This window comes from Anopheles coluzzii, chromosome 3 (assembly GCF_943734685.1).
Source record: "Anopheles coluzzii chromosome 3, AcolN3, whole genome shotgun sequence".
Lineage (NCBI taxonomy): Eukaryota > Metazoa > Arthropoda > Insecta > Diptera > Culicidae > Anopheles > Anopheles coluzzii.
The window spans coordinates 53,542,811-53,570,291 of NC_064671.1; the positions used below are offsets into that span (position 1 = coordinate 53,542,811).

Below are 27,481 nucleotides of genomic sequence, written 5' to 3' on the forward strand. Positions count from 1 at the left end.
CAAAATGGGCAGATGCTTTTGACATACGGCGCTTGGTGAGGCTATTGTGTTGTATTTGTCGCCTCAATAAAGATAATAGGCACAGCTTCAAAAGATTCGATTTTGTAGATTTAAACGTGTAAAAACTGTTTTAATTTTGATAACATATTTTTGGAACAATTTTAAGGGCTTTCCTGACCTGCAAAACAAAAGAAAGAACAAAAATACATTTCACGAAGCGTGCGCAAAAGCATAGACCATTATCTAAGCGCAGTTGTTGTGGCCCATTTTGCCCCAGTGTTTTGACGTTTCACAATTTGTTTACATATGCCCATTTTGCCCCAGGGCTATGCCCATTTTACCCCGCGTGTCAAAAAAGCTTCTCGTAAAACATCAACTTTTATTTTACATTGTTTTCATGATTTTAAGTTGTTTTCATCCTGTTTGGCAATTTCAATCCAAAGATAAAGGGTGGAGGCATACACTAATGAAAGAAAAATTGTGTTTTGTGACATATTCAAAGGAATATTCAGTAAACTGCTTAACATGCCCATTTTGCCCCGCTTTCCCCTATATAAAAATCTCGTGTCACGGTGTTTGTTGCGAGCAACCTCCGAAACGGCTGGATCATTTTCAACGAAACTTTGCACACACCTTATGGTGGTATGAGAATAGGTTTTAAGACTTAAAAATCGTTCAGATGTTACACTAAACTTAATTTAATAATGATTTACTAACTCCCATACAAACAGCAGGATGGTTGTTGTGTTGTATACAGCACTTTGACACTTGGTGTGAGGTGCCTGGCGGTTTACACTCGATGATCGGATCCTGAGGGGACAATACAACTATCCCAAGTAACAAAGCAATAAGGGAATAGGGTAACTGTACCAGTTTTCGGCAGTGTACCTATTTTCGGCAGGGTAGCTAAAAACGTGAAATTCTTCACAAATGCGGTAAAAAATTTCACAAAATACAATTTTGTAGTGAAGGTGTACTTATTTGATATTCACATACGAAGTTTCACACCATTTCATTACGTATTTTCCAAAATATCAAATAAATTGTGCTTTTTTCGGCAGCTTTGCTGTCAGCCAATCATTCGGCAGGTTTTGTGATTAAGAGAATCAGAACAGTAAAACAATGAAAAAGTGGTGTATATTAAAGATTTTATGCTTATTTAATTTATTCTAACTTGTTCGGAATTTTAAAATCACGATAAACAGGTTATTTTTCACTTTAAATGCTGCCGAAAATAGGTACACAGTAAATGTTCATTTTTGACAGCTCAATGTTGTGGGCTCCTGCCGAAACTCGGAACCATAACACACTTTGAATTTGGCTGAATATTCCTTTTAAAATTGATCAGAACACTACAATGCGTATGTCGACACATAATATAACCTTTCTTGTACCAAATATCACCAATTTTACGACAAACAATGCACTAACTTAAGAGAAAAATAAATATTTGTAAGCCAGTTTGCACCGTACGCTCAACCATCAAACTGTCAATGGCTGCTCTGTTTAAACGTCGCATCAAAATGGCTGTCAAAACGGGCCAAAATAAGCAACATAAAATTAATAATTAAAGTGCTTTTTAACACCAATCTTAGGAAAGTAAGAGTGTTAAATTGCTTTAAACAATTTTTTGTACATATTTACATTGATACAAACATTTTCTGATCCGTATTCGCGCTGCCGAAAATAGGAACACAGCCTGCCGAAAATAGGAACAAACTGCCGAAAATAGGAGCAAAATCAATGTTTGCATTTTCACGAATATTTATGAAAAAGGGCTTTGAACCGGCAAATAAAAAATATTGTAACATACTATGATAGTTTATCAACCAGAATAACAACACTTTCAAGAAAAATAATGAAAAATATTGATGTGTGAGCAATTTTTGTGAAACTGCTGCACTAGCCTGCCGAAAACTGGTACAGTTACCCTATTTTAGTTTTTTTTCGGAATAATGTTTGTCGGGCCAGCTAGTAAAAAAAATAAAAGTGACGTTAATTGGAGAAGCGTTACACGCCTTATAAAATTCCCTAGCAATATTTTTACTGTTGTTTTGGCCACGCTCGTCGACCGGTGTAAGTTATTTTGATATTTTGAAAGATATTTAAACTTTGATACGTATAAGTTTTTTGTTTTAAGATTAATTGATATCAACAAGATTAAATTATTATTCAAGTTAACTACAGTTATATTTTTTTATTATTGCACTATGGTTTATAAGAAAAAGCCATCGTAAAGTAAATATTTATATGGGAGTAACTTTTCCATGGAGTATAAAACATAAAATATTTCAAATCAATTTAAATATATTCATAATCATATCAGTTTAAGCTTCTTACCATTTTGAAGCATAATTAAATTAGGTACAAGGGCGTTAAAATTAGGGCGCTGTATTAGTAAACACTTTTGTATATTGATTATGACATAAATGTCCTAGATTTACCAATTGTTGCGTTCTGAAACTTTTTTTCTTGGCCTTATGAATTAAAATTGACACGGTTTTAAAGCACCTGCAACTTCTAGCAAAAGGTTCGACTTTTATTAAAAAGATGCAAATGTGTCCCTTAAAAATCGTGGAAGCGAGAAAATCACCGCCGTAGCTCATCTTTGCGCATTTTGTAAATTCGGATAATACCGAAAAATTATTGGAGCGTAACGTTCCGCGACTTTTTAATGGAGTCATACTTCACACACACACACGCACACACACACACACGCACACACACACACACACACACACACACACACACACACACACACACACACACACACACACACACACACACACACACACACACACACACACACTTCCGTCGCTGTCCTAGCGGCATAAACAATTGGGTTTCTGACTCCACAGGGACCGCTGCTATTTGGGCTTCTGGTAGATTTCCGATCCAGCAGATCATTTCAAGGCATGGCGGGGGGTATGTGATTGCAGTCATTAACAAAATAACTTCTGCAGCTGCTATGCTCCGCCAAGGTGGGATCTAGAGAAATTCGTAGAAATGCTTCAGAGGATTTCAGATGAGGTATACGATGTTAATCCTATCGTTATTTCAGGAGATTTTAGTGCTTGGGCCACGGAATGGGGCAGTAAAAGAACAAACGCTGGAGGAAACGCCATGTTGAAGCATTTTTCTAGACTGAACTTAGCACTGTTACTTAGAAAATGTTGGCTCCTGTCTCACATTTGTAAGGAATAGCAGAACTTCCATTATAGACCATACGTTCTGTAGTCGTCCAGCATTGGCTTCTTCCATGAACTGGAGGGAAAGCAACGCCTTCACCCTCAGCGACCACCCAGTGATACGCTACACGGCAGGAAGCAAGTGCCAGAGGGTTGCCCAGGGCTCCGGTTTTCCAGCCTGGAAAATACAATGCTTCAACGAAGAACTGTTTATTGAGGCATTGAGGTTTGGAGATTTCTCAAACACCTCGTCAGCCTTGGAGATAGCGCTAGCGATCGCCAACGCCTGTGACACCTCTATGCCACGACGGAGAGCTTACTGGTGGACTACCAAAATAGCCCAGTGCCGAAGCCATTGCATCGAAGCACGCAGAAAGATGAATCGAGCCAAATCCTCGGAACAAAGGGAGGATCTGAGACGTTTGTACATCCTGGCACGATCAAATCTAAAACGGAAGATTAAGGCAAGTAAAAGGAGATGCTTTCTGGCCCTATGCGATGAGGTTGAAAACAACCCGTTTGGTGCTTACCGAACGCTAATGGGTAAGATAGGGACCTGGGGAAAGGAACCCAACCGTGCTCAAGTCTATCATTGAACAGTTGTTTCTTATCCATGAGCCACAAACTTCACGTGATATACCCCGCAATCCTGATGTTGAACCTGTGTCAATATCCGCTGATGAACTACAGAAGGCTGCAGACCATCTCAAACTGGGGAAGGCACCTGATCCCGACGGTATTCCCATAAAAGCGATCAAAGCAGCTGTCAAAGCGTATACGGAAGCATTTTTATCAGTGTTCCAGAACTGCTTCGATACTGGTTTTTTCTGATACCCTGGAAGCGACAAAAACTCGTTCTTCAACCAAAGCCTGGGAACAGTGTTGCGAATGGTGACGTTCATCGACATAAAATTGTAAACATTCATTCGATTTGAAGCTTCCCATTCCCATCTCTCTCTGTCATTTGACATTCCCGTCAAAAAATGTCATTTGACATGAAGACATTTTCAAGATACATTCATTTGACATTCGCCAACCTGTATGAATCGTGAACTGTGTCGTATTGCAAACGGCTGTATTCATGTCAAACTACAACAGAGCGTGCGGTGCAAAGGCTTTCATTTCACTAGTTTTTGCTATTTCACTAGAATCCCCATATTCAGCGACGATACACTTCATAATCCTCCGATCGTATCGATTTGTGTTGTTCAAAAAATGTCAAATGACATTCAGACTACATTGTTTACATTTCATGTCATTGCATCAGCCCTGACGGTAGCGACACGAATGAATTTCGTTTAATGACAGTCGTGTCGTGGAAGCATTGAATGTCATCAGCCAAAAATTATTTTGACCGGCTGTTTACGGTGACTGTCATGAAAAATGTCAACAGTTAACAACACTGCCTGGGAAGCCCCCCGGCGACGCATCAGCACTAAGGCCTTTAGGATTGATAGACAAATTCGCCAAGATACTAGAAACCCTAATACTCAACCTGTTGTCACATAGCGCAGGTACCGAACGACCTGTATTAAACCAGGAGGGTTAACGGACACGAAGCGCAAGCCGATTAGGACACGAAGTGACGAGGGAAAAGCTATAAAAAGAGCGCAGGATAAGATTTGCGCCCTTTTCAAACCACTCGCGGAATCTAGACAAATTTTTTGGCAAACTAAAATAAATCGTTTCGGCAAAAAATTATCCCGCGTTGGTTTCATTTTCCTACATTCCAAAAAATTTGGTCTGAACTAAATTGTCTAACGATTAAACGTATCGTATTTCGTTTCGCGGATCGAAAACAAGTAAATCGCGCGTTCGATTAAAAAGTGTCCGTGCCCGGTTAAGTGAAGAGTGCAATGGAGCAGCAGTCAGCGCGTCGTATGCCGAGGGGGGAACCAGCTACCCCAGGGGCGTATCAGCAGATGGAGCGCGAGAACTTTCCCAGCGGCCTCAGCGGAGCGTCCACCCCGAGACCATTGCGCGCGGCTGCATTCCCGTCGGAAGTAACCAACGCAGGAGCCACTACCTCCTATGAGTGCGTTGAAAGTAAGGCGGCAAATATGCATCGGCACGAGCTCATCCCGTCGGAAGAGAACACCCAGAGGCGCATTCTCGAAGCAGGAAGTAAGACCCCTCATACACTGGTGCGGAGTAAGGCGGGTGAGTTGAAAGGGTACGGCACGGAGAGCACGATACGAGATAATGAAGAGACGTGGTCAGCGTTAGAAGGGGCCATGGAAGGCGTCGAAGACGCTGCGATAGAAGGGGACAGACGACGCGTCGTGCGCGCCGCATCAGAAGGTGATATCGAACGCGTCGGGCGCGCCACGACGTCATGTGAAGAACGGCGTAGGAGGCGCCTTATTCTCGAACACGAGATGCGATTGCTCGACATTGAAGACGATCTAGGTGGCGAAAGGCCCGTCGAACAGCCTCTGGGAAACAGTGTACCTGCCGTCCGGCGGGAGGCCGAGTTTGAAGAGTGGATCCGCGGTATGGAAAATTCTATGCAGCTGACTGCCCGCCAAAAATGTAGCCCTGTGGTGGGCCAATTCGCGAAGGGCCATGACCTCTACGAGAGTAACACACGCACACTAAAGCACTCCGCAACACAACATGGCCATGCGACGTATGAGGCACCCGTACAGCAACAAGGATACGCGACACAATCGAGGTACGTTGCACCGTACGGACGAGTGACACAATCAGACTACGCGGTGCAGCCTAGACTCCGGAAACAGGAAGGATATGCGACCCATCCAGAAAACGCACTTCACTACGAGCATACGGCGCGCCATGCATACACTCCACACGCGGGTTACGTTCGCACGACACACGGGGCACAGCGGAACACGCACATTTCACACGAGGGCTACGGCCACACAATGCACGGTACACAGTACAACACTCGGCCACTAATACACAGCACTACTCTGAGCCAAAGTCAGATAGCGGCCCGCCAGCCGGTACCGAAGGACTTACCAATATTCTCCGGAGTTGTGGATGACTGGCTAGTCTTTATAACGGCCTATGACCGCACAACAGCCTCTTGTGGTTACACGGACGATGAAAATGTTACTCGTCTGCTACACGCACTAAAAGGTCCTGCACTCGACGCAGTAGGGCATCTGTTGTCCTTCCCAGACGGGTTGAATGAGGCGATTGAGACGCTACGTTCACTTTACGGTAGGCCTGATTTGATCGTAGAATCCATGATCCGCAAGATCAGAGGAATGGCGGCTCCCAAGGTCGAGGACCTCTCCACTGTAGTGCAGTTCGGTTTCGCGGTGAAGCGTTTGGTTGGAGCAGTAAATGCGTCCGGGTTATTGGCCTATATGTATGACGTGACCTTGCTGAAGGAGCTGGTGAGGAAGCTGCCCCCCGTCTTATGCATCGACTGGGCACGAACAAGAAAAACGATGCAGGAGGTGACGATGATTGAATTCGGAACTTGGATTAGTGAGTTAGCCAGTGATCTATGTGATGTCATCGATATGACGCCATCCCCGGAAGTGCAAAACGTAGCGCGGCGACAGCCGGAAACATCACTAAACCAACATCGGTACCAGCAGCAGCTTCAGCCCCGTCGTAGTCACCCCCAGCGGTTCCAGCCAGCGAGACCCGACCAACAGCGACCGTACGGTACAGGCCGAGTTCACCCTACCTACTGCAACGCGACGGTTCTACAAGAGGAAAGTGATGGAGTTTTGGAGCCGATGAGTCAAATACAAGTGCCGACGACAGCTTGTGCAGTATGTGGTAAGAGCTGCGGTTCTTTAGACCAGTGCGCGAAATTCCTCAACACCACTGTGGCTGCAAGAAGAGCCTTCGTAAATGAACGAAGAATGTGCAGGAAGTGTCTTGGTTATCATGGAGGCAGATGCAGAGCAGCACCGTGTGGCGTTAACGGCTGTAGCGTACAACACCACGAGCTACTCCACGCAAATGATGAACTTCCAGCTAGCACAATCTCGCGGGATTCCTCAGGTAACAATTCGGGGACAGGGACGGGAAACGTTTTCGCACATACAGGAGCAAACGATGGTGCTCTGCTGAAGTACGTGCCCATATCTCTCCACGGACCTGCTGGGCGCGTAGACACGTACGCGTTCCTCGACGACGGCTCTACATCAACTTTCATGGACCATGGGTTATTAGCAGAGCTGGGTTTATCCGGAACCCCACACCCTCTGTGCCTGCAATGGACTGGAGACATAAGAAGAGAAGAGAAGGAGTCAGTCAAGCTGTCGGTATGCGTATCCGCTCCCCACGAGACATCTACCGTGCACGAAATGTCGGAAGTGCACACCGTGAAAGAGCTAGCGCTTCCAAAACAAACGATGCACATGACTCGTCTAGCTGCAAACTACGCTCACCTGAGAGGTCTACCGGTGGACTCCTATGAAGAGGCCATGCCACGAGTTTTAATTGGCGTGGACAATTGCAGATTGAGCCAGCCACTCAAGAGCGTAGAGGGTAAATGTGACGAGCCGGTCGCCTCGAAGACACGCTTGGGTTGGGTCGTTTATGGCCCTTGCACCAACGTAAGATTCACTCCCGAGTCACAACGTAGCCTTCTTCACGTATGTTCCTGCGATGGCTCGCCTGATGATCGACTCACAGCTGCGGTGAAGGAGTATTTTAAACTCGAATCGATCGGCATCAGCACATCGACCAACAGCCTGCAATCTAAAGACGACGAGCGCGCTTTGGCCATATTGGAACGAGAAACAAAGCTAATAGACGGACGCTACGAAACGGGACTCATATGGCGCCGTGACGATCCAGATCTACCTTGTAACAAGGCTGCGGCCACAAAACGGTACGTATGCCTAAAACAAAAAATGAGTAAAGATCCCGTTCTATCCAAAGCTATCCAGGAGAAGATGCAAGAATACTTAGCTAAAGGTTATATCAGGAAGCTTGCAGACTTCACATCGATTGTACGGCAGAAGAACGATTGGTACCTTCCAATCTTTCCGGTAACCAATCCGAACAAACCCGGGAAAATCCGTATGGTTTTCGACGCAGCGGCCAAGGTAAACGGAGTAAGCTTGAATTCCAGACTTCTTTCTGGACCCGACATGCTTGCTGGACTCGTGTCAGTGCTGATGAAGTTCAGAGAGAACCGTGTGGCGATTGTCGGCGACATACGCGAAATGTTCCACCAAGTGGCCATCAAGGAAAAGGATCAACGAAGCCAAATGATCCTGTGGGACGGCGAAGACCCCGATGCCGGACCGGCAATTTACGTCGTGACCGTGATGACGTTCGGAGCAGCGTGTTCACCTAGCAGTGCACAATACGTAAAAAACGTGAACGCAGGACGATTTGCAACAGAATACCCCAGGGCAGTCGAGTGCATAGTACATGAACACTACGTCGATGATATGCTAGCCAGCGTCGAGACGGAAGAGGAAGCTAAAGATCTGGCCGACGCGGTCCGTTACATCCACGCGTGCGGTGGTTTCGAAATCAGAAACTGGGTTTCGAACTCTCGGGCCGTCATGCAACACCTGCAAGAGGATACAAAGGGAAAAAATATTAGTGCGAACTATGGTCTATCCACCGAAAAGGTGTTGGGAATGTGGTGGAACACATCATCGGACACGTTCACATTCCGCTTATCCACGAGACATGATCAAGAGCTTTTATCTGGGAAAAAGCCAGGAACGAAACGTGAAATACTACGGACACTTATGAGCGTTTACGACCCTCTCGGACTACTCGGACATTTTCTAATGTATTTAAAGACTTTGCTGCAGGAAGTTTGGCGCGGAGGCACCGGTTGGGACCAAGAGTTGAGCGACCAGACGGCAGGGAAATGGACGGAGTGGTTACACGTGCTTCCCGATGTCGAACAGGTGACTATACCCCGATGCTATCGATGTATATCCTCCACAGATGCCAACGTTGAGCTGCACGTCTTTTGTGATGCGAGTGAGAAGGGTATGGCAGCAGTTGCTTACTTCCGTTTCGAGGAAGGAAGGGATATGCATATCGAATGCGCTCTGGTAGGATCGAAAACGCGCGTGGCGCCGCTTAAATTTTTATCCATCCCCAGACTGGAGCTGCAGGCCGCGGTCATCGGTGCAAGGCTAGCGAAAACCATATCGCAAAATCATCGACTGTCGATCGGACGAACCATCTTCTGGACCGACTCTAAGAACGTCCTGAGTTGGCTTAACTCAGACCACAGGCGCTACAACCAATTTGTAGCATTCCGTATAGGAGAGCTGCTAGAAGGAACCAATCTGGATCAATGGCGATGGGTTCCAACCAAGCTGAACGTAGCAGACGAGGGCACAAAATGGAGCAAACGACCAGACCTGTCCGCGCAAGGGCGGTGGTTCCGTGGGCCGTCGTTCCTTTGGGAGCCGGAAAGCGCCTGGCCGAATCAAGAAGGGGTACCACAACGTACCAGTGAAGAGCTGCGGAAAGGAATGAACCATCACCTAGCAGAGAGGCCGCTAATTCATTTGGAACGGTTTTCCAGATGGAACCGAGCGCTGAGGGCTATGGCGTTTGTGACGCGCTTCATAACAAACATGCGTCATCTAGTTAAGAAGGAGCTGAAAGTGAACGGGCCGCTGACGCAGGACGAGCTAGCGGAGGCGGAGCGTATATTAATACGATTCATACAGCAGAAGGCGTATCGTGGTGAGATGCAACAGCTGAAAAATCGGGAGCTGATAAAGCATCCGTGGAAGAAGAGGATCGACAAAGGCAGCAGTCTATACAAACTATCGCCCACTTTAGACGACCATGGGATTCTAAGAGTGGGGGGACGGCTAACCGAGTGCGTGGGAATCAGCGAACCTTCCCGCAATCCTATAATCCTGCCTAGGAAGGAGTACGGAACCGATCTCTTGATGCAAGCGTACCACGCCAGGTACAAACACGTGAATCACGGTACAGCTTTGGCTGCTCTAAGGATGCGATACTACTCCCCAAAAATCCTGGGGGAATACCGTCGCATAAGGATAAGCTGCCAGAAATGCAAGGTGGACAACGCGCGCCCGGAACCACTTTTAATGGGTAATTTACCGCTTCAGCGGGTCGCAGTGGGTCAAAATGCTTTCTCGTTCACAGGTATAGACTACTTTGGGCCCTTTCTAGTCGCCGTAGGACGACGGGTAGAAAAACGATGGGGCGTCATATTTACCTGCCTTACGAGTCGGGCGGTCCATCTGGAAATAGCGGCATCCCTTAACACCGCCTCGTGTATCCTAGCCATCCGACGCTTCATCGCTAGACGTGGAACCCCGCTCGAAATCATCAGCGACCGAGGGACTAATTTCGTGGGTGCTTCGCGAGAGTTGGACGAAGCAGCGCAGGAGATCGACCACGACGCAATGATGACGGTATTTTGCGGACCGCAAACGAAATGGAGCTTCAACCCCCCCGGGGCTCCCCACTTTGGCGGCTGCTGGGAACGCTTAGTGCGCTCGGTGAAGAAGGTGCTGAACCAGTTCGTGTTTCCTAAAAGACCAACGGACGAAATTTTGGCATCAACCTTTGCGGAAATCGAGCTGATACTGAACTCGAGGCCACTTACCTACGTGCCGCTGGATGACGAGATGACGGAGCCTATGACGCCGAACCTATTGCTACTTGGGACTCCAGACGGAAGTAAGCCGCCGGCTGTGTTCTGCGACAGCCCCGCGGCTCTAAAATCGTCCTGGAAGATGGCACAGCACGCGGCGGATTTGTTCTGGAAGAAATGGTTGGCAGAATACTTACCGACTCTCACCCGTCGAACCAAGTGGTTCCAACCCGTACGACCACTCGAGGTAGGAGATTTAGTTGTAATTGCGGATAATAATCTCCCCAGAAACTGCTGGCCAAAGGGTCGCGTTATATCGGTAGTGGTGGCTAAAGACGGTCAGGTTAGGCAAGCCACCGTACAAACCGCGAACACTACCTACGTTCGATCCGCGCACAAATTAGCATTATTAGACGTAGGAACGAAGAATAGTTTGACACAGCAGTGTGATTGAATTTAAACAAAAAAAAACACTCTCGATTTCGCTCAAGCCGTAAAGAAACATAGACTGGATAGCACGAGGTTGCGAAAAAACATAAACAAAGGCACGCGCTAAAGTGACAGGTGCGATGAGGAAGTGCTGCCACAGTTGATGTGAAAGTTGAACTGTGGAACACTTGGGGGGACAATGTTGTCACATAGCGCAGGTACCGAACGACCTGTATTAAACCAGGAGGGTTAACGGACACGAAGCGCAAGCCGATTAGGACACGAAGTGACGAGGGAAAAGCTATAAAAAGAGCGCAGGATAAGATTTGCGCCCTTTTCAAACCACTCGCGGAATCTAGACAAATTTTTTGGCAAACTAAAATAAATCGTTTCGGCAAAAAATTATCCCGCGTTGGTTTCATTTTCCTACACAACCCATTAGTTGTCTATACGGAAGGCGAACACGGACTGTCGGACAGACAGTTTGGTTTTAGAAAGGGGCGGTCTACTGGTGAAGCGATCGCAGCTGTTTTACAGAAAGGGCGAAGCGCATTGCTAAAAAAGAGGACAGGAAACAGTACTGCGCGATCGTTACGATTGACGTAAAGAATGCTTTCAACAGTGCCAACTGGGAGGCCATACATGTAGCTCTCTCCAAGATGATGGTTCCACCGTACCTCGGTAGGCTTTAGAGAAGCTATTTGGACCACCATGTGCTTCTATACGACACACATCAGAGAATTAAAAAAAATGAGCATTTCCGCTGGCATTCCTCAAGGTTCGATTTTGGGTCCAACTCTCTGGAATGTTATGTACAACAGAGTTGTGTCCCTAGGGCTTCCTTCGGGAGCTGAAGTGATAGGTTTTGCTGATGATATTGCTCTTACTGTCCTTGGTGAGTCATTAGAAGAGATTGAACTCCTCACATCCGGCTCCGTAAGCAGAATCGAGTCGTGGATGCAACAAATGAGGCTAGAAATCGCCCATAAAAAGAAAGAATACCTCATCATAAGTAGCCACAAGACAGTGCAGTCAGGTAGCATCCAGAACGGTGATTAATGTATTGAGTCGATACGTCATCTAAAATGTCTTGGTGTGATAATCGATGACCGCTTAAGTTTCCTGAAGCATGTCGAGTACGCCTGTAACAACGTCTTTAAGGCAGCAAACTCGTTGATACAAATAATGCCGAACATTGGAGGGCCCAAACTGCAGACAACTCCTAGCTGATGTGGCCATCTCACGGTTGCGTTATAACGCTACGATCTGGGCACATGTTCTGGTGCTAAAGTAAAACCGAAATGCTGAAACGTGGGAAGTCGTAGCAAACGGCATGCGATCAATGCTGCAGGCCTCATGGAAAGAGGATCAACGACTTGGGCGTGCGTAAATAAGGGTTGTGCGTATTATGAAAGTGTTTAGTGTATCTGTGCACGAATTGGAGTGAGCCTGTAACTCAAGTGTTACTTTAGTAACAATAAATTTATTTCCGATAATTTTCAACAACGGCGATTCGATCTTAATGCGCACGCTTAAAAATTTGTCCGGTCTCTCTCGTGTTTGCTTTCTAACTCCCTGCTGCTAATTGCGCCAAACTCGACCATCTTTGACCCTTTCGCTAAGGTTTGCGACCTTAGCATGAAGCGCTAGTCATCTCGCTCTTATCACTGCCTAATCTCCTGATCGTACGCTAGCGCCAATCTGCGTTTGGTGGTGGAATCGCTCCGGTTAATCCGTTCGCTTCAATCCGTTCGCTGACAGGTGTTTGTTTACATCATACCGCGTGCCAAAACGTGTCAACATCAAGTGAATGCGTACTTTCTGTGCTTTTGTGTGGTAATACGAGTGTCTCCAAGACTGTCATTCTGTCTCGCGAATGTGGTCCATGTTGCAATAGTAAGATGTAATGCTAATGCATAGCCCTTCCCCAATAAGCATACCGAAAGGCGGACCCATGGGGAAGGATAGATGGTCCAAGGAAGGTTTACCGGGTAAAAATCCTACGTCAACAACCTTGCGACAACGGGAGTCTTTCGAAGATTCCCCCTCCTTGTAAACACAAAAAACACACACACTGTGTGTGTGTATCTTCAATTTTCAAAGCGGTTTAAATTAAAACAAACTTTTGTATTTTTTTAATTATCAGATAGGTAATTTTCAACTAAGTATAGTCGGTTTTCGAATTACGTGGTTCTCGACTTACGCGGATTCGGAGATACTATTTTGGGAGATAATTTTTGGTCCTTCACGATTCTAGCCCGCTTTTTGGATTAAGTTTGGCAGTTGGATACTGAAATCATGTTAACACTCCCTACAAAGCCACACATAAAACCAGTGGCGCGTTAAACGGTGGGCGGACTGGGCGGCCGCCAGGGGCCCCGGCGATCTAGGGGGCTCCGTCAATGTGGATGTTCGACTTCATGTGGATGTCGTGAAGCGTGCCTGCATTGAACGAAAAACTTAAATTTTCACTCGGGCCCTACTCAACTTTTGTTGTCAACTGACAAGTGGGGGAAATCGGGAAGAGGTGGTATTCATATGTCCAAAGGGGATCTGGGCCATGTTAATATTAAAATTTTTTGTCAATTTTTACAAACCACTTTTTGCGTGAAGACAATATCAAAACCCGTTACAGCTATACTGAAGCCAAAACTCAAAGGAGGTTTAGGGGGCCCCATCGATTATGTGGACTCTTCGATGAGGGGGCCTCGTGGGTAAGGGGCCCCGTCGGTAAGGGGACCCTTCGGTAAGGGGCTCCGTCGGTAAGGAGGCCCCGCCAATTAGGGGCCCTGTCAATAAGGGGCCCGTCCATTTGGTGTCTTGGTGTAGATGGTCGGTGCATGAGCTCACCGAAAAAACGCGGAGACACTTGCTGCTAAAATCCAATCCACAGAACACAGAACAGAACGCTGCGTTTAACCACCAAAGAAAACCCGTTACAACAACCACAAGCAAACATCGTACACAGACAAAAATTTAAAGGCCCCTACACAAAATTTCAATACACCGGCTCGTAGCCGGAGAAACTAGCAGGAAAAATTGACACCAAGCACGCGTCGCTTTAAAAATCCTAGGAAGGTCGTTTGGTCAACGGTCAGTTTGTTGAGGTTTCATTCGAGAAACGATTAAATCAATGTCATTGTGTGCGCTCTTGGCTGGGATGAACCGTTACAGCTGCATCTGCATGCAGCCTTACACAGCCATAATACAAAGAACAATCTCCATTGCCTCGGCCATTTGGGGGCCCCGTTGATGATTCCGTCGATTGAGGGGCCTCTTCCATTTGGTGTCGTCAACCCAATATACACATTTCCCCCCGGCGGCTATGTTTACTATCAGATTTACTATAACTATCAGAAATATCAGAAGCATATTTATTTTATTTATCAGAAGCATTGTATTATCATAAGCAGAACACATTTGCCGTTTTAAAATTTCCAATGTTTTTACCTTAGTCGGAAGCGCAGAACGCCGCGATTCATGCGCACAACTCAAAACTCGGATGGCTGGTGCATGAGCACCGAAACTACGCGGACATTTCCAGAGAAAATCGAATGCATTGAACGCTACGCACGAGTTGGGTAAAGCGAAAATCCGGTAAAGCGAAAAAAAACAGCTGCCTCAAGCAAACTACATGCACATACGACATTAAAATTTTCCGAAACCAATCTCAAAACAACGGTTTCTTAGCCGTAGAAATTAGCAAGAAAAATTGACTGACACCAAGCACGCTCTTTTTATCTGTTGAGGTTTCATTCAAGAATCGATTCTGATGTCGATGTGTGCGCTCTTTTATTTGGCCTGTGTCTGTGTTATCACGCAAAAACTAAGAACTCGTGCCCCGGCTAACTTTTGGGGCCCAGTCCAAATTGTGGACGGGACGAATTGATTGTTGAAGGGTTTGGGACAGATTTGGAAGGGTCGACGTAAAGGAAACGTTAATTTGAATGATGTTCGCGTAAAAATTGAACCAATAAAGCTGTCGGTAGCGGTCGGCAAAGTCCGGCCCGCCGCAATATGCAGTAAGGCCCGCGAAAATATTTGCGCGATTTTGAAAGATAGGAAGATCCTATTCATTTAAAAATAACTGAACATATTTTAATATGACATTTCATATCGTTGAACCCTTCCAAATTTGATCACCATAACATGGATTGACAACCAATGAATTTGGTCAAATTTGAGGATAAATTTGAAAATAGAAACAAATATTTCCCAAAAAAATGATTTTGGATTTTAATGGACGAAATTAATGGTTACACTATATTGATTTTTAAGAGTACAACGATTTTCTAGGAGCTTTTTTGAAGAAATTTGCTATCAATTTGTCTGACCTGGCATTACTTGTCCGTAAAGCCTCATAATAGCACTGACCGATTGTACGTTTGTCTCGATAATTTTTCAGCTGTTAAGGTTTTTGTACTATCTTCAGAATATCCTGAAAACAACGAGCAAAATCCTGTTTGCTACATTAAAATAAATTATACATTGGTTAGACCGAATAAAATTGAATTAGTAAGAACATATAGAATTCCAAAAACTGCCTTAAGTGGTCGTAATTCGAAGCAAGACGGTACTTCAGTATGCATTGTAGAGGTAAACACCAACGTGAAAGCAAAATATTGTTTTCAGAATTTTGCCCGGAATTCAAAGGAAGATTGTGAATGAAGTTTAAAATTTTGGTCAGCTGTAACAAAATTGTGTTTTGTTAGTGTCAAGATTTTAAATCAAATCGTCCGTAATTAGAAACACGAGCTAAAAACTGTAAAATAGGAAAGAAAATATCGTTTAGAACCATCGTGCTTGCCAACAAAAGACAAACGTAACTAGCTTGGTGAAAAAAATAGCTTCCCAACATACAACCCCGAACCAAAGATGCGAAACTACTAACTTCTATTGAGTATAAATAAAACCAACTCCGATTATGGCAGGTGAGATTTGTTTGGACTGTTAGGATACTGTCAGGAAACTCCAACGTTTCCAGTAAAGGAAACCTCCTAAAGGTTTCTATGATCTCCTGGACGATCAAGTGTCGAAAGTCCGTATTGGAAGTAGTGCAGTCAACCAGCTTGTTGTACGGTTAGAAACAGAATGAAATGTATTTCATACAAAAACTTATAGCTACACAAATTCATAGGTTACTATAATTAAATTACTCATAACCCAAATACGGTTTACTATAATTCCAATAGTCCGCTTCGAAACAGTATCCACAGTACCCAAAAATCTAACATACCACACAGCCTTTATGATATAACTGATTGTTCAGTAATTGATATCGATTGAAAAGTGGCGAAAAAAATATTTAAATGGGGTTTTTTATTGATATGCAGGGTAGCAGTCCGTTCTGCTCATGTCCCCCCGTCGATGGTTTTGGTTATGGGGCCCCGTCTACCATAACTCCTAGGTAGTGATGAGTCAAGTACCACTTTTCACTGTGTGGTGCTGTGGTACCACGCACAGTCTACTGTGCTGTGTGTGCGTGGTACCACACTTAATGTGTGGTCGCACAGTAGCTGTGTTCCCGCACAATTTTTGCAAAGTTACTGTGTTATCGCACAGTTAGTGTGCTTTGCACACTTTTTGTGCTCCGCACAGCTACCACACAGTTTGCACAGTTTGTGTGCTCCGCACAGTTTCTGTACTCCGCACAGTTATTGTGTGCTCCGCACAGTTTCTGTGCTCCGCACAGTTATAGTGCGCGCACAGTTACACCGCGCTCTCGCAATAATCGAAACACACATCATACGGACGTCACACGAGGCGTAAACTTTGACGTAAACTGGATTTAAGCCATACAACTCTATAATCTTTTGACAGGAAGTTTATGCTCTCCCATACAAATCAAGCGTGAACTTTTTGAGTTTACGCTTCGTGTGCCGCTGGTATAACCAGCAAATCAGAGTCGAACAAACGTGAGGATTTCCCGTCAGAAATCTCAAACAAACAAGACAAACATCGTCTCGAACCGATCAAATTCACAACAAATGTGGTGTCTTGTTCGACCACACAAACTGTGCGGAGCACACAAACTGTGCGGAGTTGCGAGTAAAATTATCATGAAAAATGGAGAACAGAAAATATGCGGAGCACAAAAATCGTGCGGAACACAAAAAATGTGCGAAGTGTGGCACCACAATTTTATAAAATGTGCAATTGTGCTCGCACGTTTTACTGTGCTGTGTGTGCGTGGTGGCACAGTGCTACTTGACTCATCACTACTCCTAGGGCCTCGGACAGGCTTGATCCGCCACTGATAGCAGATTTTTATTAACAACTAAAAAATAATTATAGAATAGGTTCCTGATTTTCCGGGGTACGCTTTACTCTTATCTTATGCCTAGATCGTTCTTTTTCCGCCCGTCTTATCCTTCTTTTCGCATGGAGTTTTTTTTATCGCGATCCCTTTTTGGCTCGCTTGGCCTGTTTAATTGTTTTACCCTATCTAATGTTCGCCGTGTGCGGGCGTGAGTTGTTTATGTTATTTGCCGTGAATGAATGCATGGATCGCTCTCGTATCCAACCTGTTGTTTTATTGCACCGACTTGTGCATATATAGATCGTGTAAAGCTTATTTCGTATCCTCGAAAGGAATATTGCTTATTTAGGATAGCGATCACGATCCCTAAGTATGATGTGTTGCTAGTCTGAACTTTTGATTGTTCTGAGCTATCCTGTTGCAAAGTTTGTTCGACTGAAATCTGAACTTACTTATAATATGCGTTTTTCGTACAGCGTTTCCTGTCTATATTTTATTGCTTTGAGTAAACACAATCATGTGGTAGATCTTGGAGAAAATGGCTGACAAACACGACACATACCATCTCTTCATTAACTTCAAAGCCACATATGATAGTATAGCCAGGGTAAAACTGTATGATGATATGAGCTCATTTGGAATCCCGGCCAAACTGATAAGGCTAGTTAGAATGACTATGATCAACGTCACATGCCAGGTGAGGGTGGTTGGAAAACTCTCAGGACCTTTTGCTACCACCAAGGGTCTGCGTCAGGGGAACGGGCTTGCCTGTCTCCTATTCAATATGGCGCTAGAGAGGGCCATCCGTGACTCGAGGGTGGAGACTACGGGAACCATCTTCTATAAGTCTGGGTTGATCCTGGCATACGCTGATGATATATGTAGACATCATTGGTGTGCAGCTCACCTATATAGCAGAAGCCTACCAAGGGATCGAGCAGGCGGCAGAGAACCTCGGATTGCAGATAAACGAGGCAAAGACCAAACTGATGGTGGCAACATCAGCGGGCCCACCAACAAATAATCAGAATCTACGTAGGCGTGACGTGCCAGCGGCGGATCTAACGGTAGGCGGACTAGGCGGTCGCCTGGGGCCCGCCGATTTAGGGGCCCCGTAGATCGCCATTCTATAGTATGCCGTATGGACAGAGTACTAGCGACAAGGGCCCCCTGAAGGATGGCCGATGGGGCCCCGAGGTTGGCGAATCATTTGCCCCCCCCCCCCTCAGCAAAAATTGAAGAGTTTGCGACTGATCGAAGGGGGCCCCGACGGCATTTCAAGTTTACTGTTGAATCTCCCAACAGCAACTTTAGTGCCGCTAACCCCCCCCCCCCCCCCCCCCACCCCAACAACATTTACCATTTACAGAGGGCCTCAACTCGTCGTTCCGCCTAGGGCCCCCGATACCCTTGATCCGCCACTGTGACGTGCAGATAGGTGAACGCACTTTTGAAGTCGTTCCACAATTCATCTACCTTGGTTCAAAGGTCAGCAACGACAATAGCATGGAAGCTGAGTTGCGCGCAAGGATGCTGGCTGCCAACCGGTCATTCTACAGCCTGAAAAATCAGTTCACCACAAAGAACCTGTCGCGACGGACGAAGCTGGGACTATATAGTACCTATATAGTTCCGGTACTCACATACGCCTCTGAGACATGGACACTGTCCAAATCTGACGAAACCCTCTTAGCCGCGTTCGAGAGGAAGATGCTCAGAAGGATACTTGGCCCTGTATGTGTGGAAGTACAATCGAGGAGCCGCTTTAATGACGAGCTATACGAGATGTACGGCGACCTCACTGTTGTGCAGCGTACCAAGCTTGCCAGGCTCCGGTGGGCTGGCTATATTGGACGTATGGAAACGGACGACCAAGCTCTTAAAGTCTTTTTAGGCCGTCCACAAGGACAGAGGAGACGTGATAGGCCCAAATTGAGGTGCCAAGATGGCGTAGAGGCGTCCGCCATTAAGGTCGGGATAACGGATAAGCAGACGAAGGCGCGAGACCGTGAGCGGTTTCGGACTCTCCTGAGGCAGGTCAAGACCGCAAAGCGGTTGTAGCGTCGGATAAGTAAGTAAGTAAGTAAACACAAAAAGACGGCTTGCGAAGTATGTTGATTTTATGATATCTAGGCTTATCTTTCTTCCTTGCATTCGTAAATTACCGTTAAGTTTGAAATTTGATCGTCGTGGCGATTGCTCGTAAGAGAAATTGATTTTAATAAATTTAATAATATAAGGGTGTCATGTTTGCTATAAGTAAAAATAAGAAAAAAATGTTATTTATGTTTACTTCAAGAATTGCTCGTTAAAGAAAATTATTCAAATTGAAATTTAATTATCGCTGTTGGTGGTTAAAGATAAAAAAAATGCTCGTTAAAAATGATTAATTTAAATAAAGTTGTGGCGTTCACAACACTTGCCGTCATGGTTTGTGTAACCTCTTACTATCAATTCAACCTTGTCGTATAAACTTAACTTTTTCCCTTCAGAAACGTCACTATTAAAAAAGAAAAAACAAAATTTGTACCACAGTTCACTGTGGCCACGGCAGAACTAACCGAAAGAGGCTCAAGGCCTAGAAGATGGCACCGCGCAGCATACGCAAGAAGGTTATTGCGATCCTGCCAGGGACGTAGGCGTAGGGCATATCGCGTGAGCTTACGTTGAATCGTCTCGAGTCGAGCAATTGAAGAAGCAGTAGTCGGGCTCCAGACTACGCTCGAATATCCCAGAACCGAACGGACGATATTGTTGTAGATCGCCTTAATGTACATAGGGTTGCGAAATTCAATATTCGGATAACTACGTCAGTAGTTGGTGTTCTCTGGCTACAACGTCATTGATATGCTGTTTAAAGTTCAAATAATACAACAACAACCTTGATCTTTCAGTCGGTTAGATACTTAGTGTAAATATCTAGACCTCTTTGTAAACCTCCTGAAAGATAACGGTACTGTCGAGCAGTGTGAAGTATGGCTGTGTCATCTGCGTACAACGAGATGTAGGAGTTGTTACGCAGAGTGGGAAGATCCGATGTATACAGATTGTATAACATGGGTCCCAATTAGACATGGACAAGAAGAGCGGGAATCATAAGGTTCGCTCGCTCCCATTAGTGAGCGGGCGCTCGCCGCTCTTCATTCCAGAAAAATAAGATTCGCCTGCTCGCATAGAAAAATATAAAAAAGCTCATTTGAAACTAGTTGTCCCGAGAAAAAAATCAAAATCTATAATACTGTTGGGCTTATACGGAATGTAAATAGCCGCATGTAATTACAGCAAATATTTTTATTGTGGTGAAAACTAAAACTCAAATTAACGTTTTTATTTAAAAAAAAACATCACAAGCTACTGTCGTCGACCCACACTGCCTATTCAAAACACACGTATAAAACATCGTAGAGCGCGAGCGCATCGTATGTGCAAAACACACAGAGAAAAACAGCCTGGCTTGCAAGCGCACTGCTTGTCCAAAGTACGTAGCGAGAAAATCAGGGTAGCTCGCGAGCGGCCTGTATACTTAAAATCCGTGCAGAAAAAACTGCTTAGCTCGCTAGCGCACTGCCTATCCAAAATCCATACAGAAAAATCAGCCTAGCTCGCGAGCACACTGCCTATCCAAAATTCAAGCAGAAAAAACAGCCTAGCTCGCGAGCCCCTGCCCATCCAAAATACGTACCCACCGGGCACCAGCACTCAGAGATCGCTTGAATACGCGCTTGAAAAAGAACTTGAGTTGGCGAAATTATTCAAGTGATCCGTCGGGTCCCGAAGCCGAAGCAAACCCGAAGCCGAAGCAAAACCCGAACGGGGTTCGGTACGACCCTTCGTTAAAATAGCCCCCTCCCCCTTTTTGCCAGATTTTCTTTCCAAAATGAAACAGTGTCACACACATGTAGTAGAACAACTTGATTTATTTAAGCAAATAAATCGGTTTAATGAGACGCACTAACAACTATTTCAAACACGGTCAACACTTCGCAAATTACACAAATTATGGCACATTATATTAAAAACACTTTTATCAACTGTTCCGTGAATAAAAAGCAACATTTTCACCGTACTTTCTGCACTACACCGCTGTTGATCATGGTTGTCATCTTTCCACTGTACCCGTCATTTGCACCAACATTTGCACATCACAAACACAGGTTTTGTTGTCTCCGTTCGCGGTGAAAAACACATGAAATGGAAGAAAAATTATATTAATTAGAAGGGGGGATGTTGGTTGATAATTTTAATCACTTTTACTTACCTCAAATTAAACAAAACTCCATTTTTTACGGGGTTTATCCGCCAAGCGCTGAAACACCACACAAGCACCAACCTCACTGGACTGAAAGTGAAGCCTACTGCGTGAATTTGTGTATGCGCTTCTGCCAAGCCAACCGCGCCGTACTGCGTGTGTAGCCAAGTGCGTGTGTGTGTATATTTGCACCACTGGACACAGAACACAAATCTCACCGCACAGCAGAGCGTGTGTCGCCAAGTGTATGCATGTGTGTATTTGCACCACTGAATTCTGAACGTCCACCACACAGCGTGTATCGCCAAGTGCGTGGCTGTGTGTAGTATCACCGTGGACTGCAGAAAACTACCTGCACTAGAACAGAGCGCTGGTGTGGCCAAATGTGTGCATGTGTGTACTTGCTCCACTGAAAGCCGGTATCGCACCAGATTTCGGTTGTCGCCTTGTGCGTGTGTGTGTTATTGTCACAGCACACTCGTTCGTCATTTTTTTTCGTTTTTTCGCTTGAGCCACTCGATTTCGTTCTTCGCTGATTTTGGCAGCACACGAGGGGGTTTCGGTTTCAACTTCCAACAACAACAACCACACGAGGAGGCTCGGGGACACTCATCAGGGGAAAATCGCTCAAATTAGAACGAGAGACAGATAGAAAAAGTGAAAGGTCAATATAAAATCTTCGGCTTTTGACTGTTGGGTAGCGAGAAGAACCGGGTAGCTCGCGAGCGTCCTGTATACTTAAAATCCATGCAAAAAAAAAACAGCCTAGCTCGCGAGCGCACTGCCCATCCAAAATACGTACCGAGAGGAACAAGGTAGCTCGCGAGCGCCCCTTCTCGTCTCACTACGTATTTTGTCCAGGCAGCGCGCTCGCGAGCTACCCGTCCGGCAAAATGAGTGTATTTTTTGAGTGATTTGAGTACCGCCCTCCGTTAGCAGTTACCACGCAAACAATGAGACCTCAAATTTTGAGTGATTCAGGCCGAGGGGTATGAGGAAGCTTGAGGAAGCAAGGAGAAACGCGCTGCGATGAGAGTTCGCATTCTGTTTTACACGCGCGCTTCACTAACACCAATACAAATACCGTGCTTTGACGAGCCGTCTGTGAATGTGTGTGTGTCTTCTTTCAGCGAGCTCAACTTGGAGCTGCTCGTCACATCGTGTTGTCTCGCTTATACTACAGCATCGAACCATCGCTCCGTATGTCCCCCCTCCTACGCGTACAAAACCACCAGTACAGCGCGACGCTTTGTCGGAGATGATTGTGCGCGTTTCGTTCCAAGTCCCGCGCGCAGTGTTTGTGCGTTGATGCACATTTCGTTATAAGTCTCGTGCGCCGGTGTGTTTTGATAAAGTGTGAAGTGAACAGTGTGTACAGACGTACATGCAGTGCGTGCATCGACAGGTAAGAATTTGCTGAACAGAGGCGACGCAGATTGTCGACAAGTTTCCCGCAGTCTGGCTCGACCCGGTACTTTACAGTATGACGCCATACGTGAGTATGAAGGATTCTAAATGTGTTGTGAAAATGTAATTTATGTTTCAATAAAGTTTTTAATGAAATAAAAAATGACCGTGTTTGTGTTTCTTGTTAGAATAAGTGCGTATTTGCGATCGTGGTAATGCATGAAAGAAAACGAGAAACGAAAGAAACAAATATCTTTGGATGTGTTGGTAGCATGATTGGAAAGAACACAACACATTGAGAACTGCAGAGACCACCGTGCGTTACGGTTGGGGAGGGGGAGGGCTCGCGCGAGGGTGTAACTCATTCCTCCAAGAGTAACTGCTAACGGGGGACGGTACTCAAATCACTCAAAAAATACACTCATTTTGCCGGACGGGTTACCACGCAAACAATGAGACCCCAAATTTTGAGTGATTCAGGCCGAGGGGTATGAGGAAGCTTGAGGAAGCACGGAGAAGCGCGCTGCGATGAGAGTTCGCATTCTGTTTTACACGCGCGCTTCACTAACACCAATACAAATACCGTGCTTTGACGAGCCGTCTGTGAATGTGTGTGTGTCTTCTTTCAGCGAGCTCAACTTGGAGCTGCTCGTCACATCGTGTTGTCTCGCTTACACTACAGCATCGAACCATCGCTCCGTATGTCCCCCCCTCCTACGCGTGCAAAACCACCAGTACAGCGCGACGCTTTGCCGGAGATGGTTGTGCGTGTTTTGTTCAAAGTCCCGCGCGCAGTGTTTGTGCATTGATGCGCATTTCGTTATAAGTCTCGTGCGCCGGTGTGTTTTGGTGAAGTGTGCAGTGAATAAACAGTGTGCACAGACGCACATGCAGTGCGTGGATCCACAGGTAAGAATTTGCTGAACAGAGTCAACGCAGATTGTCGACAAGTTTCCCGCAGCCTGGCTCGACCCGGTATGACGTCATTGGATTCTAAATGTGTACTTTAGTGTGTACTTTATGTTTCAATAAAGTGTTTAATGTAATAAAAAACGACAGTGTTTGTGTTTAGTTTTAGAATAAGTGCATGAAAGAAAACGAAAAACGAAAGAAACAACTATCTTTACATGTGTTGGTAGCATGGCTCGAAAGAACACAAACACATTGAGAAATGCAGAGCGCACCGTGCGTTACGGGTGGGGAGGGGGAGGGCTCGCGCCCACGCAAACAATGAGACCCCAAATTTTGAGTGATTCAGGCCGAGGGGTATGAGGAAGCTTGAGGAAGCACGGAGAAGCGCGCTGCGATGAGAGTTCGCATTCTGTTTTACACGCGCGCTTCACTAACACCAATACAAATACCGTGCTTTGACGAGCCGTCTGTGAATGTGTGTGTGTCTTCTTTCAGCGAGCTCAACTTGGAGCTGCTCGTCACATCGTGTTGTCTCGCTTACACTACAGCATCGAACCATCGCTCCATATGTCCCCCCCTCCTACGCGTGCAAAACCACCAGTACAGCGCGACGCTTTGCCGGAGATGGTTGTGCGTGTTTTGTTCAAAGTCCCGCGCGCAGTGTTTGTGCATTGATGCGCATTTCGTTATAAGTCTCGTGCGCCGGTGTGTTTTGGTGAAGTGTGCAGTGAATAAACAGTGTGCACAGACGCACATGCAGTGCGTGGATCCACAGGTAAGAATTTGCTGAACAGAGTCAACGCAGATTGTCGACAAGTTTCCCGCAGCCTGGCTCGACCCGGTATGACGTCATTGGATTCTAAATGTGTACTTTAGTGTGTACTTTATGTTTCAATAAAGTGTTTAATGTAATAAAAAACGACAGTGTTTGTGTTTAGTTTTAGAATAAGTGCATGAAAGAAAACGAAAAACGAAAGAAACAACTATCTGTACATGTGTTGGTAGCATGGCTCGAAAGAACACAAACACATTGAGAACTGCAGAGCGCACCGTGCGTTACGGGTGGAGAGGGGGAGGGCTCGCGCGAGGGTGTAACTCATTCGTCGAAGAGACACTGTATTTCGACAGCGTCACTCAAATCACTCAAAAAATACACTCATTTTGCCGGACGGGGCGAGGGTGTAACTCATTCGTCGAAGAGACACTGTATTTCGACAGCGTCACTCAAATCACTCAAAAAATACACTCATTTTGCCGGACGGGTACTCTTAGAGGAATGAGTTACATCCTCGCGCGAGCCCTCCCGTCCGGCAAAATGAGTGTATTTTTTGAGTTATTTGAGTACCGTCCCCCGTTAGCAGTTACTCTTAGAGGAATGAGTTACACCCTCGCGCGAGCCCTCCCCCTCACCCCACCCGGAACGCACGGTGCGCTCTGCAGTTCTCAATGTGTTGTGTTCTTTCCAATCATGCTACTAACACATCCAAAGATATTTGTTTCTTTCGTTTCTCGTTTTCTTTCATTCATTGCCACGATCTCAAATACGCACTTATTCTAACAACAAACACAAACACGGTCATTTTTGGTTACATTAAACACTTTATTGAAACATAAATTACACTTTCACAACACATTTAGAATCCTTCATACTCACGAATGGCGTCATACTGTAAAGTACCGGGTCGAGCCAAGCTGCGGGAAACTTGTCGACAATCTGCGTTGCCTCTGTTCAGCAAATTCTTACCTGTCGATGCACGCACTGCATGTGCGTCTGTACACACTGTTCACTTCACACTTTATCAAAACACACCGGCGCACGAGACTTATAACGAAATGCGCATCAACGCACAAACACTGCGCGCGGGACTTGGAACGAAACGCGCACAATCATCTCCGACAAAGCGTCGCGCTGTACTGGTGGTTTTGTACGCGTAGGAGGGGGGACATACAGAGCGATGGTTCGATGCTGTAGTATAAGCGAGACAACACGATGTGACGAGCAGCTCCAAGTTGAGCTCGCTGAAAGAAGACACACACACATTCACAGACGGCTCGTCAAAGCACGGTATTTGTATTGGTGTTAGTGAAGCGCGCGTGTAAAACAGAATGCGAACTCTCATCGCAGCGCGTTTCTCCGTGCTTCCTCAAGCTTCCTCATACCCCTCGGCCTGAATCACTCAAAATTTGGGGTCTCATTGTTTGCGTGGGAATGCGAACTCTCATCGCAGCGCGTTTCTCCTTGCTTCCTCAAGCTTCCTCATACCCCTCGGCCTGAATCACTCAAAATTTGAGGTCTCATTGTTTGCGTGGCAGTGCCACCCAAGTTTCGTGAAGCATTTGCGAGTATTCCCTCTTGGCAGAAATCGCCTGTACACTCTGCCTCTCGCTACCCCCGCTCTACACTTCCCGTCCGGCAAAATGAGTGTATTTTTTGAGTGATTTGAGTACCGTCCCCCGTTAGCAGTTACTCTTGGAGGAATGAGTTACACCCTCGCTCGAGCCCTCCCCCTCCCCACCCGTAACGCACGGTGCGCTCTGCAGTTCTCAATGTGTTGTGTTCTTTCCAATCATGCTACCAACACATCCAAAGTTTTTTGTTTCTTTCGTTTCTCGTTTTCTTTCATGCATTGCCACGATCGCAAATATGCACTTATTCTAACAACAAACACAAACACGGTCATTTTTTATTTCATTAAAAACTTTATTGAAACATAAATTACACTTTCACAACACATTTAGAATCCTTCATACTCACGAATGGCGTCATACTGCAAAGTACCGGGTCGAGCCAGGCTGCGGGAAACTTGTCGACAATCTGCGTTGCCTCTGTTCAGCAAATTCTTACCTGTCGATGCACGCACTGCATGTGCGTCTGTACACACTGTTCACTTCACACTTTATCAAAACACACCGGCACACGAGACTTATAACGAAATGCGCATCAACGCACAAACACTGCGCTCGGGACTTAGAACGAAACGCGCACAACCATCTCCGACAAAGCGTCGCGCTGTACTGGTGGTTTTGTACGCGTAGGAGGGGGGACATACGGAGCGATGGTTCGATGCTGTAGTGTAAGCGAGACAACACGATGTGACGAGCAGCTCCAAGTTGAGCTCGCTGAAAGAAGACACACACACACATTCACAGACGGCTCGTCAAAGCACGGTATTTGTATTGGTGTTAGTGAAACGCGCGTGTAAAACAGAATGCGAACTCTCATCGCAGCGCGTTTCTCCGTGCTTCCTCAAGCTTCCTCATACCCCTCGGCCTGAATCACTCAAAATTTGGGGTCTCATTGTTTGCGTGGTATACTCGAGCGCTCGCGCATGAGTGCAAGCAAGCGCGGTATAGAGGATAGAGGGAAACAAACGATTATTTTGCTCCAATCTTTCTACTTTTGTCCCGTTGGGAAATCGGCCCATCGTATGAAAGAGAGCAGATGATCGTGCGTTCCAGACTGGATCGAAAAGAACGCTAAAAGAAACAGC

General features: G+C 45.8%; 1 protein-coding gene across 1 annotated transcript; it reads left to right on the plus strand.

The window, feature by feature from the left end:
* The first annotated feature begins 5,044 nt into the window (after positions 1-5,044).
* LOC120956082 (uncharacterized) lies at positions 5,045-11,067 on the plus strand. The gene is made up of 3 exons (XM_049608926.1): positions 5,045-6,947; positions 7,176-10,981; positions 11,023-11,067. Exons 1-3 carry the CDS (start codon positions 5,045-5,047, stop codon positions 11,065-11,067), a joined length of 5,754 nt encoding a protein of 1,917 aa, XP_049464883.1.
* The last annotated feature ends 16,414 nt before the right edge of the window (positions 11,068-27,481 follow it).

Coding starts and splice junctions, on each gene's coding strand:
- LOC120956082 (XM_049608926.1), top strand. CDS start 5,045: ATGGAGCAGCAGTCAGCGCGTCGTATGCCGAGGGGGGAACCAGCTACC. Junction 6,948..7,175: donor GACAGCTTGTGCAGTATGTG/GTAAGAGCTGCG, acceptor GGGATTCCTCAG/GTAACAATTCGGGGACAGGG. Junction 10,982..11,022: donor AACCCGTACGACCACTCGAG/GTAGGAGATTTA, acceptor TAATCTCCCCAG/AAACTGCTGGCCAAAGGGTC.